This window comes from Podarcis melisellensis (assembly GCF_964234715.1).
Source record: "Podarcis melisellensis genome assembly, chromosome: 1".
NCBI classification, from domain to species: Eukaryota; Metazoa; Chordata; class Lepidosauria; order Squamata; family Lacertidae; genus Podarcis; species Podarcis melisellensis.
Genome location: NC_138528.1, coordinates 43,207,167 through 43,233,117, shown reverse-complemented (window position 1 = coordinate 43,233,117; position 25,951 = coordinate 43,207,167). Strand labels below are relative to the sequence as shown.

General features: G+C 40.6%; 1 protein-coding gene across 6 annotated transcripts in view; it reads right to left on the bottom strand.

The window, feature by feature from the left end:
* Positions 1 to 279: 279 nt before the first annotated feature.
* Positions 280 to 25,951, bottom strand: part of LOC309368066 (MAX gene-associated protein-like) — a gene marked incomplete at its 5' end in the record, with an annotated part of 37,803 nt that continues 12,131 nt past the window's right edge. For all 6 annotated transcript variants that reach the window (XM_081907849.1, XM_081907846.1, XM_081907850.1 and 3 more), the window contains 18 exons: positions 280 to 3,752; positions 5,417 to 5,569; positions 5,950 to 6,120; positions 6,550 to 6,789; positions 8,110 to 8,221; positions 9,201 to 9,386; positions 10,380 to 10,428; positions 10,848 to 10,972; positions 12,522 to 14,533; positions 15,308 to 15,586; positions 16,380 to 16,919; positions 17,250 to 17,547; positions 19,045 to 19,547; positions 20,751 to 20,805; positions 21,430 to 21,573; positions 22,286 to 22,527; positions 23,036 to 23,387; positions 24,786 to 25,435. In XM_081907849.1, coding sequence (XP_081763975.1) covers positions 2,533 to 3,752; positions 5,417 to 5,569; positions 5,950 to 6,120; positions 6,550 to 6,789; positions 8,110 to 8,221; positions 9,201 to 9,386; positions 10,380 to 10,428; positions 10,848 to 10,972; positions 12,522 to 14,533; positions 15,308 to 15,586; positions 16,380 to 16,919; positions 17,250 to 17,547; positions 19,045 to 19,547; positions 20,751 to 20,805; positions 21,430 to 21,573; positions 22,286 to 22,527; positions 23,036 to 23,387; positions 24,786 to 25,435 — 7,331 coding nt within the window. In that variant the 3' untranslated portion in view covers positions 280 to 2,532. The remainder of the gene's footprint in view (positions 3,753 to 5,416; positions 5,570 to 5,949; positions 6,121 to 6,549; positions 6,790 to 8,109; positions 8,222 to 9,200; positions 9,387 to 10,379; positions 10,429 to 10,847; positions 10,973 to 12,521; positions 14,534 to 15,307; positions 15,587 to 16,379; positions 16,920 to 17,249; positions 17,548 to 19,044; positions 19,548 to 20,750; positions 20,806 to 21,429; positions 21,574 to 22,285; positions 22,528 to 23,035; positions 23,388 to 24,785; positions 25,436 to 25,951) is intronic.

Here is a 25,951-nt window from a genome sequence, read left to right as displayed (position 1 = left end):
ACCTCACTAGGCTACAGTAGAGACAACATGGTCCCAAATGAGTCAGCGGAGTGCCTAACTGCTATTTAGCTCCTCCTCTTCCAGAACTATCTTCCCTGGTCATTAAACATTTATGTAACTCATTAATGCCTATTTCCTTTTCAGACTGCTTTCTTCCTACTCAACAGAGCAAGACTTTCATTTTGTAACCATTACTACAAGGAATGTCTGATGTAACTTGTACCAAATAAAACATTTTTCATATGCCTTCTTTCAGAGAAATAATGGTTCATGGCCAGCTTTTAGCTGAAGACTATTTATTTTAATATTACAGATTCTCCATTTTATAGTTACTGAGATAGGCTCTGTGGTTAAATGTTTACAAAAATACCAGTTTTGGGAAAAATTCAGAAAAAGAGAGAATGTACAGTAAAAATGAAATCTGGCATTTCTTTATACTTTTTTTAAAAAAAACATTTCAGCCTATTTACAGATGTATTAAAAGTCAAATATCCAGAAATCTTGGTCAAATGAAAATGTGCCCATTTCATTTCAGGGTTTCAGTTGTCCTCTCGATTACAAAACACTCTCTATAAAATTCATAATCTTGAAATATTTACAAAAATCCCCATACATAATTTTCCATACTATATTTGAAACAAAACTCATAGAACTGTTTTAGGATGTACTTGGATTTGCCTTGGGGCCAAACACATATATGGAGGATGAGAGGAAAGAGATAATTATAAGAAAGGTATTCAGTACTTTGAAGATCCTTGCTGATTACTTACGCAGAGTTTTCCCTTTAATTCTTCGATGCCTATTGTTAAATCATAATGCATACGTACAGTCCCTCCAAACCAGCCGTTTTGTCAAAAAGTAAGGTGTCTTTAGTGGTATATTTTTCTGTCAGACCCCTATCTGGATTTTTTAAATAGCTTGATACAAATAGATGGTAGCCAAAAAAGGGCTGAGGGAAGAAGCAGAAAAACTGAGGAAAAAGTGCCCCAATGAGAAGTGGTGTTTCTAGCATACTGGTGGTGTCAGTGCAGACAAAATGGGAAATTAGCCAACTGAACTAATTTTGATCTCTAAACACAGAAGTGCTGGATTAGATTTTAACCAAGCAGGTTAGGATTACCATGCTAAGTTCCCTTCCAAATCCTAAGGCACTGAATGAACACCATGAAGCATGCAAGAAATGAGAATTTACAAAAGACTGAAGACTACAGAAGATACTGAATTGCTTCCTCCATTACTCTGACAAGATCCTGCATCCCCATCAAGAACTTTTACTTTGTAGAATTACAAATCAAATCAAATTTAAAGCACATTGCTAAGGCTACATTTCGAAGTGAAGCTCTGGCATGGAGGGAGAGCATGTCTTAACCATTTCTCATTTTGTATCCTCTATCTTACCCCAAGCTGCTTTTAGCCCCATTAAGAAAAATATATTAATATCTGTATCTTTTCCTAGTGCAGGTAAAAGCATTTGGCTGCAATTTTCTGTGAAAAACTGAACCAGGCAAGAGAATAAATCCTAGTTTCCCTGTGCTGTGTTTTTTACTTTAAATTGGGAATTTCAGTGGCTACACTTAATCAACATCATGAGAAATGATAATGAAACTACCCATCATGTGCAAGTCCACCCCAATACACCTAACCTACACACAGATGGAGAGTGGGAGGGGCTTAATGTATAATGCAGGACACTTTCCTGTATGAGCAAACTGGACCTTGTGTACTACTTTCAGCATGTATGCAGAAGACTGCCTATCGCCAGCTGGTTGAGCCTGCAGATAGGAGCTTCAAATATGAGTAAATCACAACAGGGAGTGGGAAGCCTTAATACTTTCTGCCAGGATAGCTGGAACACAGATCTACATTGCTTTGTACAATTATGCAAGACAAGAAAAATGCAGCAATTTTCAGATTTAACAGTGATTGACCTGCTCAGAGCACTCAGATGCCATGTTAGTTCTCAAAATTTCTTATTTACAATCATTAGAAATAATCATTAACTTTTTGATATATATGAAATGTCATTATTTTATGTATTTACAAAAAAAAGCCTGTGTACAAAAATAGACGATCATTTTATAGTAAGAAATCCTTTCACATTCACTAGGTTAAAAGCGAAGCCCCCAAACTATTCAATTTATAGATATTAGAAGAAAAAAATACATCTTGTGCCTCAAATGCTTGCATGAGGCCCTTGAGTAATATGTTAAGATATATGTATATAAGCTATTCACAGTCCTGAATAATTTTTCTGAAATGCTAAAAATGTTTGAAAATATCTCAAATGGATGCTTTCTGTGACTGTCAGAAAAGGGCATAATTTATCCGACTAGTCTCTTACTCTTTATTGAATGTCATCTTTTACCAATCAAGTTCAAACATCTAGCCTCATATATTACATGCACACTGGCACATGCAACCTAAGAATCTAGATGTTGGAGATGTGTCATAATTGAAGTTCTGATTAACTATGAAAGCCTCTGAAAAATCAAACATTATTACCAAAAAGCACCTGAAGGTAAAGCCACAATACTATTTTGATTCTGCAGCCGCAGGTGCTAAAGTGAGTGTTTCATTACCGTCCTGACTTGGACTAGTCACTGGCTGTGCAGTTTTTATCTCTTTTGAAGCAACGGGTGCCAATGAAGGCATCACCTTAGTATTCTGTCCCTCTGATTCTAATGGAAAGTTAGCAGCTTTTAATCCAAGTGGTGCCAGTTTGGGCATAGGCCTCCATGCCATGTCAGCTTTGCCAGCTTCCAGGTTAGTTTTCATCTGCAGAATGGGAGGTGACACACTTCTTGTCTTTGCCGCAGATTGCTCAGTTTTTCCACTTCCACAACTATTTGCCGCTGAGTGATCAGGATTTGGGTCCTTTACTTCAGATCCTAACATGATTTTTAAAGCATCAGAATCAGACGAAGGATCTCCCGAGTTCTTGTTACCATCAGGTAGATCATCATCATCCAAGTGAAGCAGAAGAGGAGTTATGGAATCACTGCTCTCTTGAACTATTGAAAGGTCCTTAAAGCTCCCACTCATGGCACCAAACGGAAAGGGAGAGCCTTCTGCAGTAGTTGATTGCCTGCGACTTTCCATATCTCCTAGAGAAAAGCCAGAGCTCAGGGAGTTGGGGAGTTCTGATATGTCTGAAGCATCGTCATTCAACTGCTGATTGAGAAATGCAATTTCATTCAGCAGAGAGGTGAGGGTTTCATCTGTGTCATCAGTCTCCTCTATGCCCATTAAGTCATTTGCATCCAGTGCTGGTTCATGTATTGCAGAGGCTACTTTTTGCAGCTCCATTTCTATCCCGGAGTCATTGGGTTCATTAATTTGCAGCTTTTGAAATGAAGACTCTTTTGATTTTTGTCCATCACTTCCCTTGTTCATCTGTTTTAACCTTGCCTGATTTCCGGCTAACTCTTCCGGTTTTGTTGCAAGTGGTTCTGGGGATGCCTTCAAACTAGAGACATTTGTTATTTGTGGGAAATTCTCTTTTCGCTTAAGAGAATCATGTACTGCTCCAGTAGTGCCTCTCCCTTTTACAGAAGAAGGTTCTGCTTCTTCTGGTGACCGAAGATCAGTAGTTTTATGTGATACTACCTGCAAGGAAGACTCAGGTGTCTGGGAATCAGTATCCAAGGTTACATCAGGATTCTTATTTGCATCCAGGTTTAAATTTGTATCTTCTTCAGTAGCCAGTGATGTCACATTTACTATTCTTGGCATCATGAATGAGTCTTCAGTTTCTGTAAGCCAGAACAAAGAAAGGCCTGTTAGAATACTGGAGACAGGATCTGTCCTAAACGGCTTCTCCAAATGTAAACCACTTATCACTTCAACAGATCTCCTTCCTTGTTAGCCTCTGCCCGTTCAGGCCTTATAAACATACCCTGAAGTTGTTGTTGTTGTTGTTTTTGGGGGGGGGAATTGCCCCAATCTGCATCACTTCACAGTTATTTATAATAAACCTCATTTGCCATTTTGTTGACATTTGAGAAACAGTGGGTCAGCAGTACTTAGCTAATTGGGAACCACTGCTCTAGATTATTTATGAAGTTAAAAAACACCAAACTATTACTTGGGGGATCCCAAGATTTCCCTTCTCCATAAAAACTATCCATTTATTTCTACTCTGTGCTGCCTGCTCTTTAAGCAGTTACTGATTCAGAAGAGGACCACCCTCTTTCCATAACCCTGATAACCAATACTCTTGAAGAACTCCAACAGCTGGGCGAGGCAGAACTTCCTTTTGCAGAAGTAATAAAAAACATTCTCCTTCAGCAGGAATCAGGGTGGCAAGCCACATTTGGCCTGAGGGTCATTTTCACCTCTAGCCACCCACTGCCCTCGAATGCAAAACTCATGTATGTGCACAGTGTACACATACAGTACACACAGTGTACCCTCTTCCTCAGCTGATGAATTCAAACTGTCGCCTCAAAAGTGCAGTTTGCATCTCTTTCAGGGTAAGGGGCTGGGTGTGTGTCTACTTTATTTCTCTTTTTTCTTTTTACAGTCCCAATCAGTGGACTGGCATGTGGACAAAAAGTGGAGTGGGGGGGACGACAAATTAGGACCCTGGACTGGGGTAAGGAAGTCCTGTAAAAAAAGGTATTTAATAATAATTTCCACTATTTTAAGCTGAGCAGATGTTAAGCTAACTGGTCTGTCATTTCACAGATTCTTCACTGAACCCATTAAAAAAGCTGTGTTACATCAGCTACTTTTTAATTCTCTGGTGCAGAGGTCAATTTTAGGGACAATCTTCTGCTGCCTGTATCATTTCTGGGGCAATTCACGCTATGGCCACTGACAACAACTACTCATAGGTCCAGGCATACATGCCTTATCCTCAGAGGTGCTGGATGCCAGTTGTTCATGAGGTAATCTTTATACTGCCAAATACACCCCTACCCCAGCACTGTACATGTGAATATAATGAAGTTTTTGTTACTGCACCCACATTTTAAAGCAGCACAGGCCACATTTGCATGGGAACACCTGTGAGACTTGAGACATACACTATGAACTTCTTTAACTATAGTGATCGCATATGTGGCGAGTTCTAACACAAATCATTTGTGGGCAGTGCTGGAAAGTCTGCACTGTACATTTTTGGCAACAAAGGACTGTTGAGGTGAGACAGTAATATTTATTACATCCTGACAGGCTTATGTAGTTGTTTACACTTCCTTGAGTAGCCAGTCATTTTTGTGATCATTCTATGCTTCTTTTAAAGGTTTTTTTATGTTGCTGTACACCGCCCTGATCTTTTGCAAGAGGGTAGTATATATGTATTTCTATAAATCAATTAAATACAATAGGGTGAAAGAGGAAGCATGTAAGTTATTGCAGTTAGAATTCATTTTTTCAGTGCCAGAAATTTAGTAAGGAACTAATGCAAGTTTACCTGAAGTGAGCTCTGGAGCTGTTTCTGCAACTGGAGTGAGTGAGTTACTGGTTACAGCAGACAAGGTAATGGGAACTGTGGAGTTCGGAAGGATACCTTTCACTTCCACTGGTACTGCTGAGCCTGGCAACTGAATCATCACAGAAGCAATACCTTATATTAAGCGAGAAACAGTGAGTTAACTTTCACACATACTTTCAAGGAAACAAATATTAAGCAGATTAGCTATTATGGTAAACACATGGTTTCAGAGGAACATTTTGTTTCATCTCATCTAGTAACAGGTACCATCCACAAGATTCCTTGTACTATTTGTATATCAATATCTCCTTGATATTCCTTCAGCAAAAATCAATTATCTACTTCTCTAAGGCATAGATACAGAAATAAGTATTGCATTTTTTAAATATCAAGACTGGAAACTGGAAGAGAAATATTTTTCACTTTTTATGAAGAATGCTTGCTTTTAAAAGTTCCATTCAGAAATAGTCACGCATCCAGCTTTGATTTTTCAGTCATTTTGTGACCCTTACCTGGCTGTCCTGTCCCATTACTGCTGTCAGCCTCTGATTTGAGTTCAGTTTGCAGGAGTGTAGAAGGGAAGGCAGCAACTTGTCCTGGCACCAAGGGACTCTTGAATGCAAGCACCTGGCCATTTGCTGTCATTACTAGGCTAGCATTTGTTAATGTCATGGGTATGTCCCCTACAAGGAAGTCAAAAGAAAGATGTGTGAAGATAAGAGTGTAAAAAGTGAAGCAGCGTTATATATATCAATATTAACTTCACCAATCAACCTCGTAGCATTCAAAAATGTAACCCACTGTTACCAATACTAACAAATTTAACATCACACAGCAAGTTTTAAGCAGCAAATGTGAAAACAAATTAATTTTGCAAAAAATATTAAAATCAGATGGCAGTAACAAAGTACTGTCTTACACAGGCTGAACTATATACTAGAGGTATGTGAGAATTACATGTTTTCTATTGGTAAGTCTCCTTACTTTTGTTTTAATTAAAAAAAAACTTGCACTATGCATAATATAGCAGGCTATGTGAGACTTGCAGATACAATGCTTCCAAGAATACCCATTTGTGTGATATTCAACTAATCCATGTTCACTTAGCCTACCTGTGGCACAGCTTCCTTTCCTGGAAAGTATCAATGGTTTTGTATGCTTGCTGGACAAGGTTGCTGGTTTCATCTCTTTAAAGAGAGAAGAGGGGCTGTTTTCCACTGAGGGCTTAGCAGTCTCCAGAGTTTCAACCACATCCATAGGTTCTGCTTGCTGCTGCTTCTTTTGTGCTTCTACCGCTTTCTGTTTTGCATAAATGTATTCTAGCTTCTTCAAGACTACTTCCTGTGTCTTGCCTACAGAGGAAAGGAGTAGTCAAGTTCTCCCTCATATCTAGCATACTTCCCGAAACTTAAACATGCAGTGTTTCATAGAACAAAACTTACACAACATTACTTGACATACCTAGACAACTTTACCTAGGCCCTTATACCTCTAATACACTTAAGACTAACACAGGAACACCACAGGGATGCGTACTTAGTCCGCTCCTTTATATTCTCTACACGTACGATTGTGCCGCTGCTCACCCTAGTAATAGGGTTGTCAAATTTGCAGATGACACAACTGTGATTGGGCTCATCTCTGAAAGGGAGGGTGAAACGGACTACAGAGATGAGGTGGAGCGGCTGACAGAGTGGTGCAGAGCTAACAACTTGCTCATAAATACAAGGAAGACAAAGGAGCTTGTGGTGGACTTCAGGAGACAGAAGAGCAATGTCCAGCCACTTTTGATTGATGGGGTCTGTGTGGAGAGGGTAACAACGTTCAGATTTTTGGGTATTGAATTACAAGAGGATCTGTCCTGGAGTGTCAACACAAGGGGGCTTGTGAAGAAGGCACAGCAGAGACTGTACTTTTTAAGAATCCTAAGGAAAAACCATCTTCCACAGAAACTGCTGCTTGCCTTCTATCACTGTGCCATTGAGAGCGTGCTCACTTATGGCTTATGTGTATGGTACGGAAGCTGTACTACCCAGGACAGGATGGCGTTGTGCAGAGTTGTTAAGGCAGCAGAGAGCATTGTTGGCTGCCCACTCTCCACCTTAGAGCAGATTTATGCCACAAGGTGCCATAGGAAGGCACTGGACATAGTAAAAGATCCATCGCATCCTGGTCACTGTCTCTTTGAGCTCCTGCCGTCGGGACGGAGATACAGGACGATGATGACAAGAACGAGCCGTCTCAAGAACAGCTTCTTCTCCAGAGTGATCTCGGCCCTGAATGGGAAACCTGGACTTTGAAAGTCATCTACTCTTCCTTGCTGTATTATATTATATTGTTTTAATTAGTGTTTTTATAGTTGTTCTGATTTTGAGTGGAGTGCCCTATCTGGGTGGATGGAGCAGCCAAGTAATTTCGTTGTCCCTGAGAGGGGGCAATGACAATAAAGATGATATTATTATTATTATTATTATTATTATTATTATTATTATTATTATTATTATTATTATTATTATTACAGGTCTTGGGGTTTAATTTCCATGGAGTAAAAAACTTCAGCAACTTAGTACCTTTCATGTATTTGAAATAGTAGCTCTTGGGACAATCCCAGGATCCCCATATCCCAGAGGCTCTCTTCAGGTTTTACGGCTTTCTCTTTAATGTCAACTCACCTGAAAGGGCAGATACTTTACGGATCAAGGTGTCCTGCTTGCGCATCAACAAGTTTTTCTGACCCAAGAGTTTGTCTGCTTGATCCGTTAGCCCCTGTATCTCTTCCAAGGCCTGAAAAAGGACCAAGGACTCACTTTTAGATTCCAGTAGAATATACCTAAAAGTAAATAAAGGCAGCTTCTCTTTCTTCCTACTTATGTGGAAGAGAGATTTGTGAAAAGTTAAACAAAAAAACTGCAAACTGCTTCTGCTACATTCTGAAGATAGATCTCCTGAGAGCGTTTTAGAGGGAAAAGCAGCACTCTACAAAGAAGGCAAGCCAAATACCTGGCAAAAACAGAGTGTGAATGATAAACTGCAGTTGTTTTGCTTTTGTTTTTACCAAAGGTGCTATGAAAAAGAATTGATGAGACACAAAATAGGCACTTAAGAGGTTTTCAATTGCTATTCACATGTCTTTTGAGTTTCTAGTATGTAATGCAGAGATGAAATGCTCAGTTGATCAATCCATTGGATTAATCAATTAAAACCTTTTCATAATAATAATAATAATTTATTATTTGTACCCTGCCCATCTGGCTGGGTTTCCCCAGCCACTCTGGGCGGCTTCCATAGAAACAAAAAATACACTAAAATATCACACATTAAAAACTTAAGATGTCTTCTGAATAAATAAAATATGTGTCTCTACTTAATTGGGAAGATCTTTTGAAAAGTAACAGTTAGTTTGACAAGCAATTCTTAAATATCCCTGTGAGCTGCCCTCTTAGAAAAGGGACCACTCCCTTCTCTCACACAGAGGATGGGATGCCTTTTTTAATATAGTTCCTTCCATGAGATATACAAGCATTAAAAATCCAAACAAAGCATTTTCTCTTTGGAGTGACTGTTCTTGCTCAAAAATCCAATTTATGCTGATTTATACCACTAACAAATCAATCAATCAATCAATCAATCAATCAAAGATTCTATAGTCAGGTGATTGCCATGATAGTAACTTGATGAATAGTAATTGCCGAAATGTCCATCTCTTTTTCTGTCAACATGCAACTTTGTCCTGCTGCCTCCCTCCAAGATATAAAATACCAACCTGTTTCAGGATGAAACATTTGGAAACCTTGGGGACCATCTGCAATCCTAAAGTAACCTTCAGTTTTTCAAAGAGTCTCCTCATTTCCTTACGACGGCGACGTTCATTTGCTGTATGTGTTTCGCGGTAATTTGAAAAGGTTTCTTCCTCATTCTTTGGCTTTTTGTTTGGCAATTCAGGTTGTGGCTGAAAAGGAAAAACACAGCTCCTCTTGCAAACTGTTCAAAACATATAGACATGCAGCCCAAACAGTGACTCGTACATGTATAACTTTAAGTCCTGGTCCAGCATTTCAACAAAACTGAATGGAACTTTTAAAAGGTGGAGCTTAAGGAGGTATCTGACTCTGGAGATGCTGCATGGGAAATGAGTGAGCCATGAATGAACCAGAGCAAAAGCTATTGATTCTCAGTTAGAACAATGAGTGTTACAAAATCTAGGCACAACTACATGTGCGAGGAATGCCCTCAGCGGTGGTGGTCACAAGTAAAGTCCAAAGTATATAGCAAATTAATTCTGCAGAAAACATTAAAATAAGATGGCAGGAACAAAGTACTGTCTTAGACAGGCTGAACTATGAGCAAGCCACCTGAGCCAATGATTCACTAAAACTATTAAAATTGGGACAGAAACACCAGCAAGCAAAAAAAAAAATCCCCAAAATAAAGGAAAAATCTCCAGGTGTTAGAAACGAAATACATTTTTAAATATTGAATTTCTTGCACTTGGATTTCCCCTTTTTCCTCTCTTCTCTACTGACCCAGGGAACAGCAATGTGTGCAAAGGGGAAGGACATAGCAATGCAGACTCTTCTGCAATAGCCAGTCCTTGGAACCTTCATTTTCTTGTCCTGGATATCTCATAGCCAAGCTGGCCCCCTATAGCTTGAGAGTAGAACCAGATGCTGTTAACAATGGCACCCCCATACAGAGCTCTCCTGTTTTTCCCTGCTTTTCGACATTCATATACTCTGTCTCACTGGAGGAGAAACACTGGTAAGTCTTACTAAATATTATGGAGGTGGAGCGGGGCATGATACAGGATTTGCATATTAGGTAGTAAACAGCGGCACATCTTGCTCCACCCTTAGAGACACTAAAAAATAAACTGGTGCATCTTTGGGACTGGCAACATGTATTACAGAGAAGAAGAAAAACAAGTAAACAGACATGTATCTACCTTGGGAGTCTTGGCAATCTTCTGACTAGAATGGTCATGCACAGAGTTCCTGTAAGAGAAAAATGGATGTCATTTTGGTTGTGCGGGTTTCCAGTCGGGTTTATCTTAAGACACATGGATGCCCCTGTCCCTCAGAGGAGCAATTCTTGTCCTGCGTCCCTAATAAGGATCATCTTTCCCCCCCTTCAGAATGGCACCCAAAACCCTCATTCTCCATGGCAGTGTGGTGCAGCTATAATGTCTCTGAAGGTCTCCAGGTCAACTACCTTGGCCTCAAGGAAACAATCTTGTTCCCTGAAGCACAATGTCTTCTGTGGCAGTGGGGTGCTAATGGGGCCTCAAGCCTCTTCCTCCAAAGAGGTCTCATTAGCGCCTAGGTCAAGTGGGATCATGACATTTTTAATGATCTAGAACTACATAATTGATGGTAAAAATATTACAATTATTATTATTATTTTAAATGCTTACAGTTGTTTGGACAATATGACATGGGCAGCTGTAGCTTTCAGCCGAGCAATGTTAATTTGCTCTGTAAGTTCCTCCACAGTCTCAATATCCACATTCTCCTCTGAGCCGTTAGATTCACTTTCACTCTGGAACAAGATTTAAAAGACAATGCTCAACTTACAGACAATTCACAGCAAGACATGCTAGTTCTTTTTAAAAGATAAGTATGTAAGAAAAAACTACATCTTTAAGAAGTGATGATATAATTCACAGCAATTTTTCTATGCAACAACTGCATTGATAAAATTAAGTATTTTTAACACTAAAGCAGATATAACATTGATATAAAAACAAGTATTGAATCACTGAGGAAGTATAGCAGAATTCATAAACGTAAAAGTATAAGCAAACAATAATCAGTTTAATCTGAAACTTTGTATCATAACAACTGAAAACATGATAGTTTGTCCATGCAGTGTCAGGCACAATCTTTTGTTACTACTCTCATGTAACTGCGGAATGCATTTACATTCTGTAGATATAACAGAAATGTTCCATGTTGTAAAAGAAACAGGCAGAAAAAAGAAAACAACTTCATTCTAAATTGCAAGTATTTTCTTTTTAAACTGTTAATAAAAATTAAAAATACAAATCATACGAAAATAAACAAGTTATCCTGAAGCAAAGAAAAGTTAGCAATGGGGGAAGAAGTATGCTGAATCTTGATACCAATTAAAAACCCACATATCTTCATGGTGTAATAGAAAAATGGTGTAAGAAATTTCAGAAATAGACTGGAAAGAGAAGCTGCTGAATTGCAACTTATCATCAAACTTAAAACCATGGAGAAACCTGGTCTGAACAAAGACATTGGATTCTTATCTCATTATACATGACAAAGCCACTTTTCACCTTCTCGCCTCTTGCTTTTTCCTGTAATACCTATTGCAGTCGTTAAGAGTCGTCAACAGGCTCATCACAGCTATCTGCACATCACCCATTCCCACCACCCTTCTGACTAATACCCCCCCACCTTCTCACTATATAGAAGGGTCTGGAAACTTCTCTTTCAGTGTATCTGAAGAAGTGTGCATGCACACGAAAGCTCATACCAAGAACTAACTTAGTTGGTCTTTAAGGTGCTACTGGAAGGAATTTTTTTTGTTTTGACTATGGCAGACCAACACGGCTACCTATCTGTAACTGGAAATATTTTTAGAATTGCTCTTCTATTTAAACTACTCACTTTGGAAAACAACCCATTATTTTTTGTATAATTGGCCAAGAATTCAGTTTTAAAGTATTTAAATAGTTTCCTCCTTTATAAGGCAGTGATTTATAACCTTAAGTCCACCCCTGCCTTGCAGTTCTTCGTTGTTCTTCCTTCCCACTACCTGCTCTGTCCTCATCACAGTTCTTAATGTCTTACCTAATACTTCTTTTTACCTACTTAATGTCTGTGGCTTTCAAACTTTTACTTACCTGAAAACCAATACATACAGCTGATCACAAACTAATAATCAGGAATAGTACAAAATCATAGGATGCAGGGCACAAACCAAGGGCTGAGTGAACATAAAAGTCTTTGGCACTATCGTTGGAGGGAAAGAAAGAAATGACAGCATGCAAAATCCATATAAAACCAGCAAAACAATATTACAATGACTTGTGCTTCCAATTTAAAGATGTACTCACCAGTGTTTCTACATTCACTACATCTTCACTTTGATAGCCAGATGCTTCGTCGGCCATCTCATCTGCAGAATCATCTGTTTTTTCATCTTTTTCTGTATTATCCGTGGTAATATTTATAATGGCAGGCAGAGAATCCTTTCTGTGATAGCTGGTTTTCAGTATATTCTGTTGTTTCTCACATTTAGGAAATTTCTTTACAAACTCATCAGCACCATTCTTATTTTTGTTTTCCAAAGCATCTGAAGGCCTCGATGTTTTGCTCCAAGTTTGGCTAACTTGAACAAGCCCATCTTTAACAGTCAAGTTATCTTTCTGAACACCAGTATCTCTTTTATATGACAATTCTAGTGCGTTATTTACATATTTGCTTCCCAAGGTGGTATTTTGACCATTTGCACTAGTAACCTTATGCTTCCTTCTGACCTCGCCTCTATCCCTCTGTACTGCCACAGAATGACCCTTTTCCTTCATGTTTTGCCCTAGTAGTTCCTGGTCTTCATTTCCCCGTGGACTCAGATATGATTTCGTGTTTTTTTCCAGTTTTTCTGCACAATTCGTTTGTACCTTGCACTCATCCCAAGGCTTCTGAGATGGTTCAATAATCATTTCCTCATCTGTTTCTAACTGTTTCTGTTCAGCTCCTTCTGAATCAGTTGCTGCGCTTTGTGTTTGCTCAGAGTGCGATTCTTCCTCATTTGAGCTCCTTAGTTGTGCTACTTTCTGCTTGTTTAATGCATCATGTGCAAGGACTGCAGTTTGACTGCAACTCTCAGTAACGTTCTCAGAACTACATGAAACTTCATTTGGGGTGTCTTCAGGATGTTTAACATTAGCCATCACTTTATTTCCCCCAGACTTTATTTCCTGGCTGATGTTGGAGCGGTCCAATGATGCAATCTCAGGTTCAAGGATAGGATCATCACTTGCTAATTCTTCCAAGATTTCTGCATCCTTCTCGGCTGTCTCTGAGGTTATAGCATTCCTGTCACACGTGAGCTTTTCACAAGAGGGCTCTAAATGGTTTTCTGGCAACTTATTTTCTTCCTGTCTGGAATCTGACATTGTGACTTCTGACCCCATAGCCTCCACCTCTTGTAAGCATCTTGTCTTTCCTTCTGGCTTAACTGAACTCAACTCATCTTTCGGAGATGTGCTATTTACCTCAACTTGTTTCAAAATGGAAGTTGGAACTTTCTTCTGCCCTGGAACCTGAAGCAAGGCAAAACTGCCTGACTGAAGAGCTATTAGATGATCTGTACTATCTGGTGTGCTGCTGGTGTCGCATGTTATTTTAGAATCTGAAGTTGTCTGACTAACCCCCAAAGGAGAAATCCTCATAGTCAAAGTGCCAGCCTGTGAGACAGGAGAAATGACCGGTTCTGACTGAGCAGCTGAAATAGGAAGTGTGGGCCCAGATCCAATGGCCTGCGACGTCTGGTCTATAGGTGGGGCCATGGTTGAAGCAGAAGGAGCTTCAGCAGCACAGGACACGGCTGAAGCAGAAGACATGGATAACCCTGAAGGAGCTTCAGTGGCAGAAGATATGGGTGAAGCAGTAGGGAGCACAGGTAACATTAATGGGGTCTCAGTGGTAGGGGTTCTGGGTAATACAGAAGCTTCTGTGGTACTAAGGGGCATGGTCAAAGCAGGAGGGTCCTCAGCAGCAGTGGGCACAGGCAAAACTGAAGGAGTTTCAGGAGCAGGGGGCATAGGCATAATGGAAGGGGCAACAGACGACCCCAAAGGAACCCCAGCAGTAGGGGGCACAGATAACATTAAAGGAGCAGAGATGGTTTGGATTCCAGATAATATAGAAGCAGCTGCAGTGGTTGCAGTCTCGGGCAAAACAGACATGGCCTTTGTTGTTGGAGAAACAGACAATACAGGAGGCGTTGCAGACAGAACCGAAGCAGCCAGGGTGGTTGGGATCACTGATGAAACCACAGAGGACTGACACACAGATACCTCAGGAAGCTTAGAAGGGCTTGGCAACCGGATTTCTACAACAGATCCTGTAATGAATTGAGAAATGCTATTAGTAATTCTTGCCACCTGATAACTCATTTTTGTTTGATGAAAGCAAACTGTGCAAGGATAGTTTTGAAAGGGGGAAAATTTTGTTTTGTTTTTGGCTCACTGCTCATGGTTTCTCTCAAAACAAACCATGAGACTGGGTTCAAACATATGACAATGCTCTTTGGGGAGGAAGGGTGGGATATAAATTTAATAAGTAATAAACTCCGGCTTGTTTCTGGCAGCGCAGCAGCCAGAAATACATTAGCTATGAGCACCTGCACGTCTTCAATTGGGTTATACCAAAGTTTAGTTTCAACTATGGTTCAACATTTTGTACAAACCAGGCTACAGAAGTCATTGGAAGACTTCCTTTGGGCAGTCCTCTTGCCCCCTGTGGACTTGGATGCAACTAGCTACCTTGGTGGTGGGTGATGGCCCTATTATCAGAACACTCTTCTGAGGGAGGCTTGCATGACACCTACCCTGATGCCTTCAACCGTAGTACTTAATTTTCCTAAGACTTTTATTTTATGCTCCTCTGATTTTACAGCTATTGCCGCTGCAATGTATATTTATATCGTATTTGAGACCTAGCCTGGAAGCATTTTATATTAAAAGGCAGCATATGAATTACAATAATTTTTTAAAACTAACTTTAGGCACTGAACAAAAATAGATGCACAATTATAGGAAACTATGCTTCCCCTCCCCCAGTATTTAACTGCTCTCTCTCAGAAAATAAAATAAATAAGATGTGCAGCATTCTGTACCTGGATTACGTAACATTACGGGTGATAAACTAGGTTGGGGTCCTGCAGGTTGGAACTGGTGCAGCGGAACAAGCTGGATAATCTGCCCATTGGGGTGTCGGTAGAGATTCACACCAGCAGGATTCCTTAGAGGCTGCAAAATCATTCTCTTCCCCTGAGCAACTTGTGTGTTTTGTTGAGGTCGCAATGTAGGAGAACTCTGAGGTACTGGAATCAAAAGCAGCTGTGGTCCCATGCGTTTCTCTGCTCCAGGAGACAATCCTGGAGGGCTTGTAGTACCTGCCATATTAGGAAATAACACTCTTCTTAACAAAGTCCCATTTATACAGCAAGATTTACAGAGCATTTAAAAAAAAAAAACAAAGAAGAATCTATGTGACCAAAGTTCCATCAGTTTCTACATTCTGCTTCCAGCAGGTATCAGACAGATCATTATAAGGGACTTGTAACAATAATATGAAAGCAACAGCTTCTGCTGTTTGTTCTAGCAACTAGTATTTAATTCCCCAACTGGAAGCAACTTCCCAAGAGCAAAAGTGGGCTTGAAAGAATACAAACCCATTTCAAACAGTTCTTACCAATTTTCCCCAGGACATCTCTACACACACAAGTTCATGTCAATTCACTAAAGTCCCTTTTATTCTAAACCAGATATTCTCATACTTTCTACCCACAAGGAAGTCTTTTTGCATCAACTTTGCTGTGCAGAAGTTATTTGGCGGACAAGTATTGAACCACTGCAGACAGCAAAGGAGAGATATGAAGGTTCTGGGGGAGGAGGCGAACAAAAACAAGGAAAAGTTTGGAAAAGAAACTGCCATCATCTCCGCCCCCCGCCCCCTTGGGAGGTCCTTTTATTATTATTTTTTGCAGCTGAAAAATCTGACATTTTGATCAACACTGAGAAAACTCATGCAAAGTATTTTCTCATTTGAAATGAGTGAAATGCATTTTAAGACAAGGCTTTATTCACTCAAAAAGTCTGCCAAGCACTTCAGTCTCTCATAACAGACAGACAAAGTGACAGGTGTGTGGACCAGCAAGAACTGGTCCATCAGTACGGGTACCTTACCTGCTTTTTGATTTGATAAAGGACTTTTGTTAATTCCTGAGAGTCCAGGAGCAATACAGCTAACTGGCGAAGTTGGTGTGGGCACCGAGGTCACAGATGCAGTTGTGGTTAAGATTGTAGATAGAGATGCTGCAGAAACTGGAATACCAACGGTTGATGGGCCTATTCCAGGCAAAGCTACAGTCGCAACTGGCGTAGCAATTCCAGGTGATTTTGCTATTTTAACAGGAGCCCTAGTAGCTGTGGTTGATACAGTCCTGTTTTCAGGTTTTCCAACAGCATTTGCTTTGGCGGTGCCAGAAGAGCAGGGAGCTTTGATACAGGGTGCAGGGCTAGCAGTAGTTCCAGCAAGTGATGACACAGTAATAGCAGGAGGAGTAACTGTAGTTGCCCCAGGGGAGAGCGGCATAGATTTGATATTAAATTTCTGTGGTCCCGTCAGAGGTTGGGTTATTCTAGTTCCAGGAACCTTCTGGTGTAGTGCCCCAACGGCGCTTATAACCAACTGAGACGCCACGTTGTGTAGTAAAGGCCGAGCAGCTGAAAAGAAAGGTTTTCAAAGTCAAAACTATTAGCAGTTTTCATCTTTCCATTCCGCAAACTATAACAGCACTCAACCTAGTTTTATGCTAAGGCCTCACTTTCCCAATTAACACTTACTGGTTACAATGCCTCATTTTCAACATATTGCACCTAATCATGTGTATAATGTTGCTGCATGTGGCAAAAAAAAAAAGTCTCAAAGCAGCTTAATGAAGGATATTACAGTAAATAAATAAATAAATATGAATACTATACTCTCACCTTCCATGCTTTTTATGCTTTACAATTCAGACAATTTATAATACAGAAAATAAGGTTTTGACTTACCTATCTGCTTCTGTGTTGAGGCTTGAGCATTTGGTGATGTTACAGTGGAAGTGGATGTAGTGTTACTGGAAAATGGTGTTTTGGAAATTTCTGTTGTGGGCACTTCAGCTGACTGTGGCTCAGAAGAAGCAAGCTTAGCATCGGACTCTGCCTTGGAGATTGCAGTACTGAGTGTTGATAGGTCAAGCATTGTTGGTCGCAGCCTGCCTGTGATATAAGCAGCAAGTCGATTGGCTGGATGCAATGCTCCCATCTGTCCTAGAAGCAGTTTGGCTTGAGGGTATTTTTTACCATTAACCTGCAATAAAAAGAGAAATATACAAACAGTTGCTAACCCTGTCTTTTTTTCTTTTCTTTTTAACAATGCCTGGGATCCAAAGCACTAATTAGGCTCACACAAGGAGCTCTAGCCCAGTTCAGTTCCTTATTCCTCCACCTTAGATAGTTGACTGCCAATGCCATGATATGTTTGAAATTTCATTCTGTCTTAAAAGGTCACCCAGTAAGCTTCATGGCTGATGAAGATTTAAACTTGGGTTTTCCCAGTCCAGGTCCAACACTCAGTCTAGCCATTACATAGACTCAGAATACAAATTCTATTTACATGTACAAGCAAAGACAACCTAATTTTATGCAAGTTTGCAATCTGTTCAACGGAGCTTACTCCCAATAAAGTAGGAACAGGATTGTAGCCTTGGTCTCCCAAACCCTGAAGTGCTAGATTTCCAAAGAGAGTGGGCTAAAAGGTTCCCAGCTGACCACTCCTCTATCCAGCAGATCAGGAGAATCCAGTGTACTATGACTATCACATACCACAGGGTATTTATTTTATACTGAGAGAGACTACTGGCCAATGCCAATGAATGTTATCTAACCAAGTCATACATTACATCCACTAAAATCAATGGGCTTACATAATTTAAGTCCATCGATCTGAATGGGTTTACTCTGCATATGACTAACCGTGGTTATCACCCGGTATCGCTGTAGATAATAATTGGTTTAATTCAGACACCGGTCCAGTTTGCACATACTGCTAAGCCAAACCATGGCTAAGTGAGAAAGCACTGAGCATATGGGTACTCACAGGAAACATTGTGGTTGCTTTCCTCCACCTCTGGTACTGCTATTCAGAGCTATGTCATGGTTTAAATTAGCATTATGTCTGAACCTGGGCCCTTAGGTTGCCTCCCAGAGATAAACTATGAGCAGTAAGGCAAAGAAGAAACTATATTTACAGCTTGTAGTTTATCTAGAACTAAATGAACCTCAAGCCTCAGTTCAGACTTAATGCCAAGTCAAGCCACGGCTTAGCTCTGGGCACCGGGGCAGCAGCAGGCTTCATGAGGAGCAACACTGGGCTGCCAGAGACTGGGGCAGGAAAGAATTTGTCAGAGGATCCCGTGCAATTCCATGGCATATCTCAGTTTCACCCTCTCCAACATCCTACAACCGGAACTGAAATATTTTCAAACCTGTGCCTATCTCAAACGTGGACCCAACCTTTTACTGCACACTGGGGATATGTGAGAATGACAAGATACTCTGGACAGCTGGCCTTGGGGTTTTGTTGCTGCCTTCTGGCCAGGGAGTCAAGGCATTGGGGCCTAGAGCCTCCTCTTTCTCCTCCAGTTAGAAGATTGGGAGACTGCCCTCCTGGCCCCACAGGAAAGGCCTATGCCATGCTAGCTGTATTTCTCCACTCAATGAGCAAAAGATACACGAGAAAAAAACTGGCTGGTGTCCTAAAAATAACACATTAAAAAATCATCAAAGCATAAGAAATGCAACCCACCTGAATCAAAGATGAGGAATTCGAATCAGATTTGCATGTGTAAGCAATCAGCTTTCCAGCAGGAGAAAGCCCAGCATAAAAAGGTAATCCTTTCTTCCTCCTCTCCCGTAACATGCCAGCTGTTAAGAATGTCATTTTTTCTGTCTTTTTGCATGGTGACAATCTATTATCAGAAGCCTCCAAAACAGAAATATGAGCCTTTTCATCCTTGTTTTGACTGGATAGCATGGAGATTTTCACCCGGGAGGAATAGACAGGAGTGTTCTTCTCATCCCACGTTTTGGTTTCAGATTCTAGATCAATAACAAAATTTCCTACTTTAAGGGATTTGGGCATCTTACTCTTGACATGCTGTGACAGGAGGTTCAAGATCTCATTGCGATCTTCCTCCCAGTTGCAATCAGAAACAATCTCAATTAGTTTGGTCGTTCCATCTCGTGTAGTATGATGTACATATGAAGTTGATGGATCCCCAGCACTACAGGAAAACCACCAGGTTTTATCTGAAAAAAAAAATGGAAACAGGTTTCTTTAGTGTTGCAGCAGCAGAGGAAACCAAGCAAATTAAATACTTGGGCAACATTTCCTAATTAACAATGCCTAATTAGTCCCCATGTCTAAGAAGTGGGCCCTGTTCTCCACCCCTTGTTCTCAATGAAATACCGTATTTCTATCTGCCAGAAAGGTACAGTGGTTACATTATCATTTCTTACCAAGTTGCAACACTATCAGTTTTAAAGGTAGGATGGCCAAAAATGTATCAAAGGGCTGGGGAACCTTTTGCAGTCTGGGGGCCACATTCCAGTCATGAGCAATGTCAGAGGCAAAAGTGGGCTGAGCAATGGATGTGACTCAAAACCTTTGCACACTAGGCTACATTTTAGCTACGCAAGTCACACATTTCTACGTATATCTTTCCAATCTCGGGAAGCAAGAGACATCACTACAGTTCAAGGATACGTGGGGGGCGGGGAGGGAAGGATGTTTCTGTATGTCTCTGTGTGTATAACTGCAAGTAATCAAGAGTGCTTGGGTCAATCTCCTGAGATGTGGCACAACCAGTAGCATTTTAACATAGGCAAAACAAACAACTAAGCCCATCTTTCTCAAACAATAGGAACTTGAGCTACTCTTCTGAGCTCACTTACGTATACCCCTCCACCACAAATGCTTGTTCCACGAGCTGTCCTGGGAACACCAATAGGTGTTAAAGTACAGAAAATGAATTATACAAGCATGCAGAGCCCCTGAGCATAATTAATTCTAAGCATTCCACTGCTGTGAAAAAAAAATCTATGGCCATAATCTAACAATGACATTAGAAAAGAATGTGATAGCCTAACACAGCACACAGGGAAACATTCAAAGACAGCAGCAGCTCTTCTCTGCTTCTCTTCTTCCCAGGTTAATGGGAATGCGGTCATTCCCTTATAACATTATAGATAAATTGGGGTAGGTGAGTTAACCACCCAGTTGCCTTACTGGAACACTTTCCATCCCTCTGTTGTTCCACTGCAAGGCTGCCATGCCTGTTTATTTGAAAAAGCAGGGGTAGGTTCAATTGTCAACTGGCCAAAAGGAAGGCTTAATGTATCTCATCGTCACCCTCCCCAGAATGTCTAGGAGTCCCACACTCATCACCTATCCCGAAAGACCTACTCCAGGATTTGGGAATCTGGGGACAAAGTTCATGTTTTTAATTTTACCTCCGGGCTCTTTATCATCTTCCAAATCAAGTGGCTGGGGCTCAGGATCATGCTCCTGGGAAAAAGATTTAAAAGAAGAGGAAAAGATAAGACCGGGGGGGGGGGGAATCACATTTCCAATAATAATATATATTTAAAGACAGAGTTCAAACCCTGGAAACAAATAATGAGAAATATGGCAGTTGTGCAAAGCTTTTCATCATATAATAGTTCACAAAGGGCAGAATACTAGGCATGGCTGGACCCCATTTTTTGCCATATGACTACAATATATGGATGCCTGGGAGTACGTGCAGAGAATGTTATAATGTTTCTTGCCAGCTAAACTCAAAAAACCCCCCACCCCAACCCCTCCCATCCCCTTGTGGCTGATAATAGCTCCAGAGGGTAATCTCCCTATATATTGCCCTTCCTACCCAAGGAGCTCAGGGCAACAACCAAATCTGTGATAAAATATATACACATATTTAAAACATTCAAAGCATCTAAAAACTTTAAAAATAATAAACCCAGTAAAACATTTACAGATTTAAGAACAGATCATGGGTCTGGTTAGGCTTTAAACAGAAAAGGTTTTCTGTAGGTGTCTAAAAACAGTATAATGAAGGTGTTTGTCTGATGTCATTATTTTTTACTCAGAGTGCATTAATAAAGGAAATATGAGGGCACAACATTTTACCTTTTCAATGTGTTTTTCAGAATTCCAAGGGCACCTCTGTTGCTGCTTTTTCTCCTGTTTTTTACGATCATATATCCGAACACGAGCACAAGTCATCATGCTTTCAAAATATATATAGACAGGGTCCTTATCCTCTTCTCGAATCTATAAACCAACATAAATGGATTTCCAAGTTAGAAGTGCATCCACGGAAAAGCCTCACTGTTCCACCATTCCCTTTCTCCACTTTTATCACCAAATAACCTAGACAAAATGCCAAAGGGAGCACCTAGGTAAAGATTATGGCAGAATCCAGCTGGTCCTCTTAGTGATGTTGCTCCAGCAGATGTCCAATAACAAAAGAGTAGAGGTGATTTCCTAATTCCTCCTCCCACTGTAGCTCCTAATGCCCCCCAACAACTGTTCTGGGGGGCTGCAGGGAGGAAATAAGAAAACCTGCCTCCCTTTGTCCATTAGCAGATGCCTCCAGCTGTTCAAAACCCCTTGCACAAGGGTACTAAGTGGATACAACCATATAATGCTTCTGAGAAAATGTTTCCTCTGTGCAATGAATTTAACTTATAGGACAGACAGTTAAGTATATTTCACATACTTTATCTGCTGGATAAAAAGTGTTCTCTCTAGAGCTCTCTTGGATCTCCAGTTGCTTTTGGGCTACAACTCTCATCATCCCTAGCCAGCAGGATACTGTTAATTCTTCACTTTCCATTCCCCCATGTTACCAGTTTGGTACACTCCCAATATGTTGGTTCATGTTCCCATACTAGAATTAAAGAACAAATGTCTTGGGTTGCCTTTGCCATAAACAAGTGGAATACTCCTGATTCAGCTTCAAAATCTCGTTTCTTTTGCTTACCACTGGATTGGGTCTAGGCGTATAAACTCGTGCTGATTTGACTCCACTGGTAGCAGGTTTGCCTTCACCAGCTGCAGGTTTGCCATCGGATGTTAAGACCTCTGGAACAGGTGGCATAGATTTTGTTGGTTCTATAGTTGATGGTGTTGGGATGTAAACTGGTTCTGGATCCATTTCTCCATCTACTTTAACCCACAGTGGAAAGTTCTTAACAGGCTTTTCTGGCTCTGTACCACATATAGCTAGTAGAAAGATTTAATAATTTATTTAATAATTTATTGTCTACTCTAATATAAAAATATCACACAAGCATTATCCAATGAGAAAGATGACCCATTTTTTATATTATGGAGAAAGAGCTCCAAGCTTGTGTAATTTATATGCCCCTGGGTGAAAGGGAAGTTTACGGCAGAGACAGAGAGGTACATACAAAACCTCCTGGTCCTATGCATGTTATCGCAGATGCAAGCCCCCTTGTGCTAAATAGGTCTTACTCCCAGGTAAGTATGTAAAGGATAGCAGCCTGTCCCATTAATGCCAAATGAGTCCGCTGTTTAACATGCTCCACTAGTTTCAATAAAATTAAGTTGCAATTAGCTTTGGATAAACTGAAACCCATGTATACTGATATTTTAAATGTCTTATGGACAAGTTTTATTTCCAAATTCTCATTTGGTACTTAATTCAGAAACACACATAATTACAAACACCTACAAAAAGAAGTAGCTGCTTGCTATTGATTATACTTACTATATTCCACCTTTTTCTTCTTCTTCTTATCTTTAAATTTCAGTTTCTCTTTCTTCTCCTCTTTTTCCATCACCTCTTCCTGTTGTTTCACTTCACTTTCGCAATACAATCTATTCCTTCCACACAGAGACTCCTCCAGGATCTTCTTTTCCTTTGAACTTCCTTTAACTAGGACTACCTTTCTTTTTAGGCAAGCACAGCCAAACATACAGTCTGGCTTGCGGCAATGCGTAGGCTGACGTTTCTCAAGAGCTAAGCTAGAACAGATGCACCCAAGCCGGCAAAAGTCATTGTTGCATGGTGGTGCTCGCCTTTTGATTATTTGGTGGATAGGTTTGTTTTTTAGTGAAGCCTGAAAAATGTAGATACATAACTCTTCTCAAATCTCCAGATAAGTATCTGCATACATAATTACCACAATGTAGATTCCTGAATTACATGATACAGAATGATGTATCTTAATAAGCTACAATTCAGATCCAGAGGGAAGCTGTATTCAGTCAATTGCAACAAAAGCAACAGCTTTTAAGGTGCTGCAAGATGCCATTGTTTTTGCTGAAATAGACTATCTGCAATACATAATTCCAGCAATAATGTAGCCAATAGAATGGGGATGTGCATTTGACCAATGTAAATATGACTGTATTTTTAATCAGAAGGGCATCTTATCATTATAGTCATTAATCCAGAATCCAATATATTGCAAGTGTAAGTCTGCTTTAAAACAGCTGCACTAGTTTCCAGTTATGGGGTGTTAGAGGAGGGGTAGTACCTCTGGTGGGGGACGTCATGCTCCTTCTGGGGTAGTTTGTCCACCTGCGCTCAGCTTTCACCTGTGGGTCCTAAAACCTGTCAGCATGCAACAGCGGCCACATCCCAGGAATGGCTTCAATTGGCCAGCTTAATCAGGTGACGGTAGCCAATGGGTCTCATACCCTTGGTGAATTAGGGGCTTCCCTCGCATGCAATTTGCCATTGCTCTGGCAAATAGAGCAGATGAGACCAATAATGGGTCCCATGATCAAGGTGGGTTCTGCACATGCTGTAGAGGAGTTAGGCTCATCAACCTGGGAAGGTAGCCCATTTAGGAGAAGGAAAACTCTGATCCTAAACCTGCACTGCCTTATGGGATATCTTTGGAAGGAGAAAAGGCTAAGGACTAAACCCTACACAAATCTGGAGTGGAGTCCCTAAGATGGTTGGATGGCACCTCGTACGCCTCTTTCAGGCAACTCCTGTAGCTAAGCTGGTACCAAACGTATTGCTCTGCTTTCCTTTGGACCACATCAGCGAAGCCAAGAGGGGGGTTTTGTTGTCTGGGCTGTCTAGGAACTCCATACACACTACTCAGGCTTGTGCCCTGGAAAGTCACTTCGGTAAGCCTAATGCAGTGATTTGACTTTGCTCCCAGAGGCACACCCCACTGTTTCGAGACAGACAGAGGCCAACATGTAGTTGCCAGCTCCTGGACCCAATTCACTGGTGTTTAAGACCCTAAACAACTCAAGTCTTTCAGGTATTTGAAGCCTATCTCCATCCCAACAGACCCTCTTGTGTATTAAGATGTTTGTAGTTTCGTCACCCTTAAGAGTGCAGGGAATGATAACCCCAGGGATGACTATCTCTTTAGCTACCCCTAAATTGTAGAAATCCCTCACCATAGAGGTATGTCTATTAACACCATTATTCAGAAATGGAAAGTATGTTGAAGGCAAGTCACCGTTAAACTTTCATGAACAGAGTAACTCACCTGAGCAGTGAGTAAAGTAGACAGAGATAGGTCTGCTCGTTCTTCAGTAATGTAAGTCCGTGGTTTACCATCCCACAATGCGCAAACCTCCAAATCCATCAGCTTCAACTGAGTCTTTGATAAACTTGGCAAGCGATTACTCTGTTGCTGCTGCTGTGCCTGACGCGGTTTCCCCTGTACATTTTCTTCTGTGCCTGATGCCATGAGAGCATCTATCTCACTAACTGCTTGACTACTCGGCTGAGACTTAGTGACTTTCTCTTCCAAAGCTGTCAAGTTGCGTTTCTGCTTTGTTACAACAGGCAAACCTATTGTAGCCTTCTGGGGTGACTTTTCTTTGCCTCTAGAACCTGCTTGCTTTTTATTCTTAATTTTCTCTCTCTTCTTTCTAGAGACAGAAGGCACAGAAAGAGGCTTGAAAGTATAAGAGCTAGTAGTAGTAACACTGGATTGCTTTTTCAGAACACTATCTAGTGTCCGTACATAACTGGTGCTTTTAGTTGGAAGCTGGTAAACCACAGGACAACTGGATGTACTAGGAGAGAATTCCATGCTCGTTTCCATTAACTTCCCTTCATTTTCCAAATATTCATCAAGCTTGTCACTGCAGAAGGCAGATCGATTCTTCAAGGAGCCTTCTAAAATGCTACCTGAATAATCACATAAATCAATTTTCAATTGAGTATTGTCAACTTCATTATGATGTGTTTGCATAGATTACATTGGTAAAAGCTTTAGAAACTGATGTACAGAGTAGCTGTGGTAAGAAACATTGTCCACTATAGAAGCAGAAAGGTGGTTGGGGGGGGGGGGTTAGTGCTGTTAGTGGAAGTCTTCCAGCTCTTAGAAACATAAGTAAACAAAAGGGGGAGGCACGTTGTACACAAAAGCAAACTATTTCTCAATAAATGTCAAACTTTATTGGTGATTGTAATTTGGAGAGGATCCTTTCCTTCTTCAGGGGCTGATATAAACAATCATATCAACTCTATACATTGGCCCAGTTCATACAGAGCTCTAAGCCAAATCAAGGCTAAACACAAAGCAGCAAATATGTAGGTTTAGACAATAATTCTACCAGGTTACAGCTACTGATTAACAGTGTACTTAGGGGTTTTGTAGATGGAATACCCAGACAGCCAACTAATCCATTATGTTAAGTGACT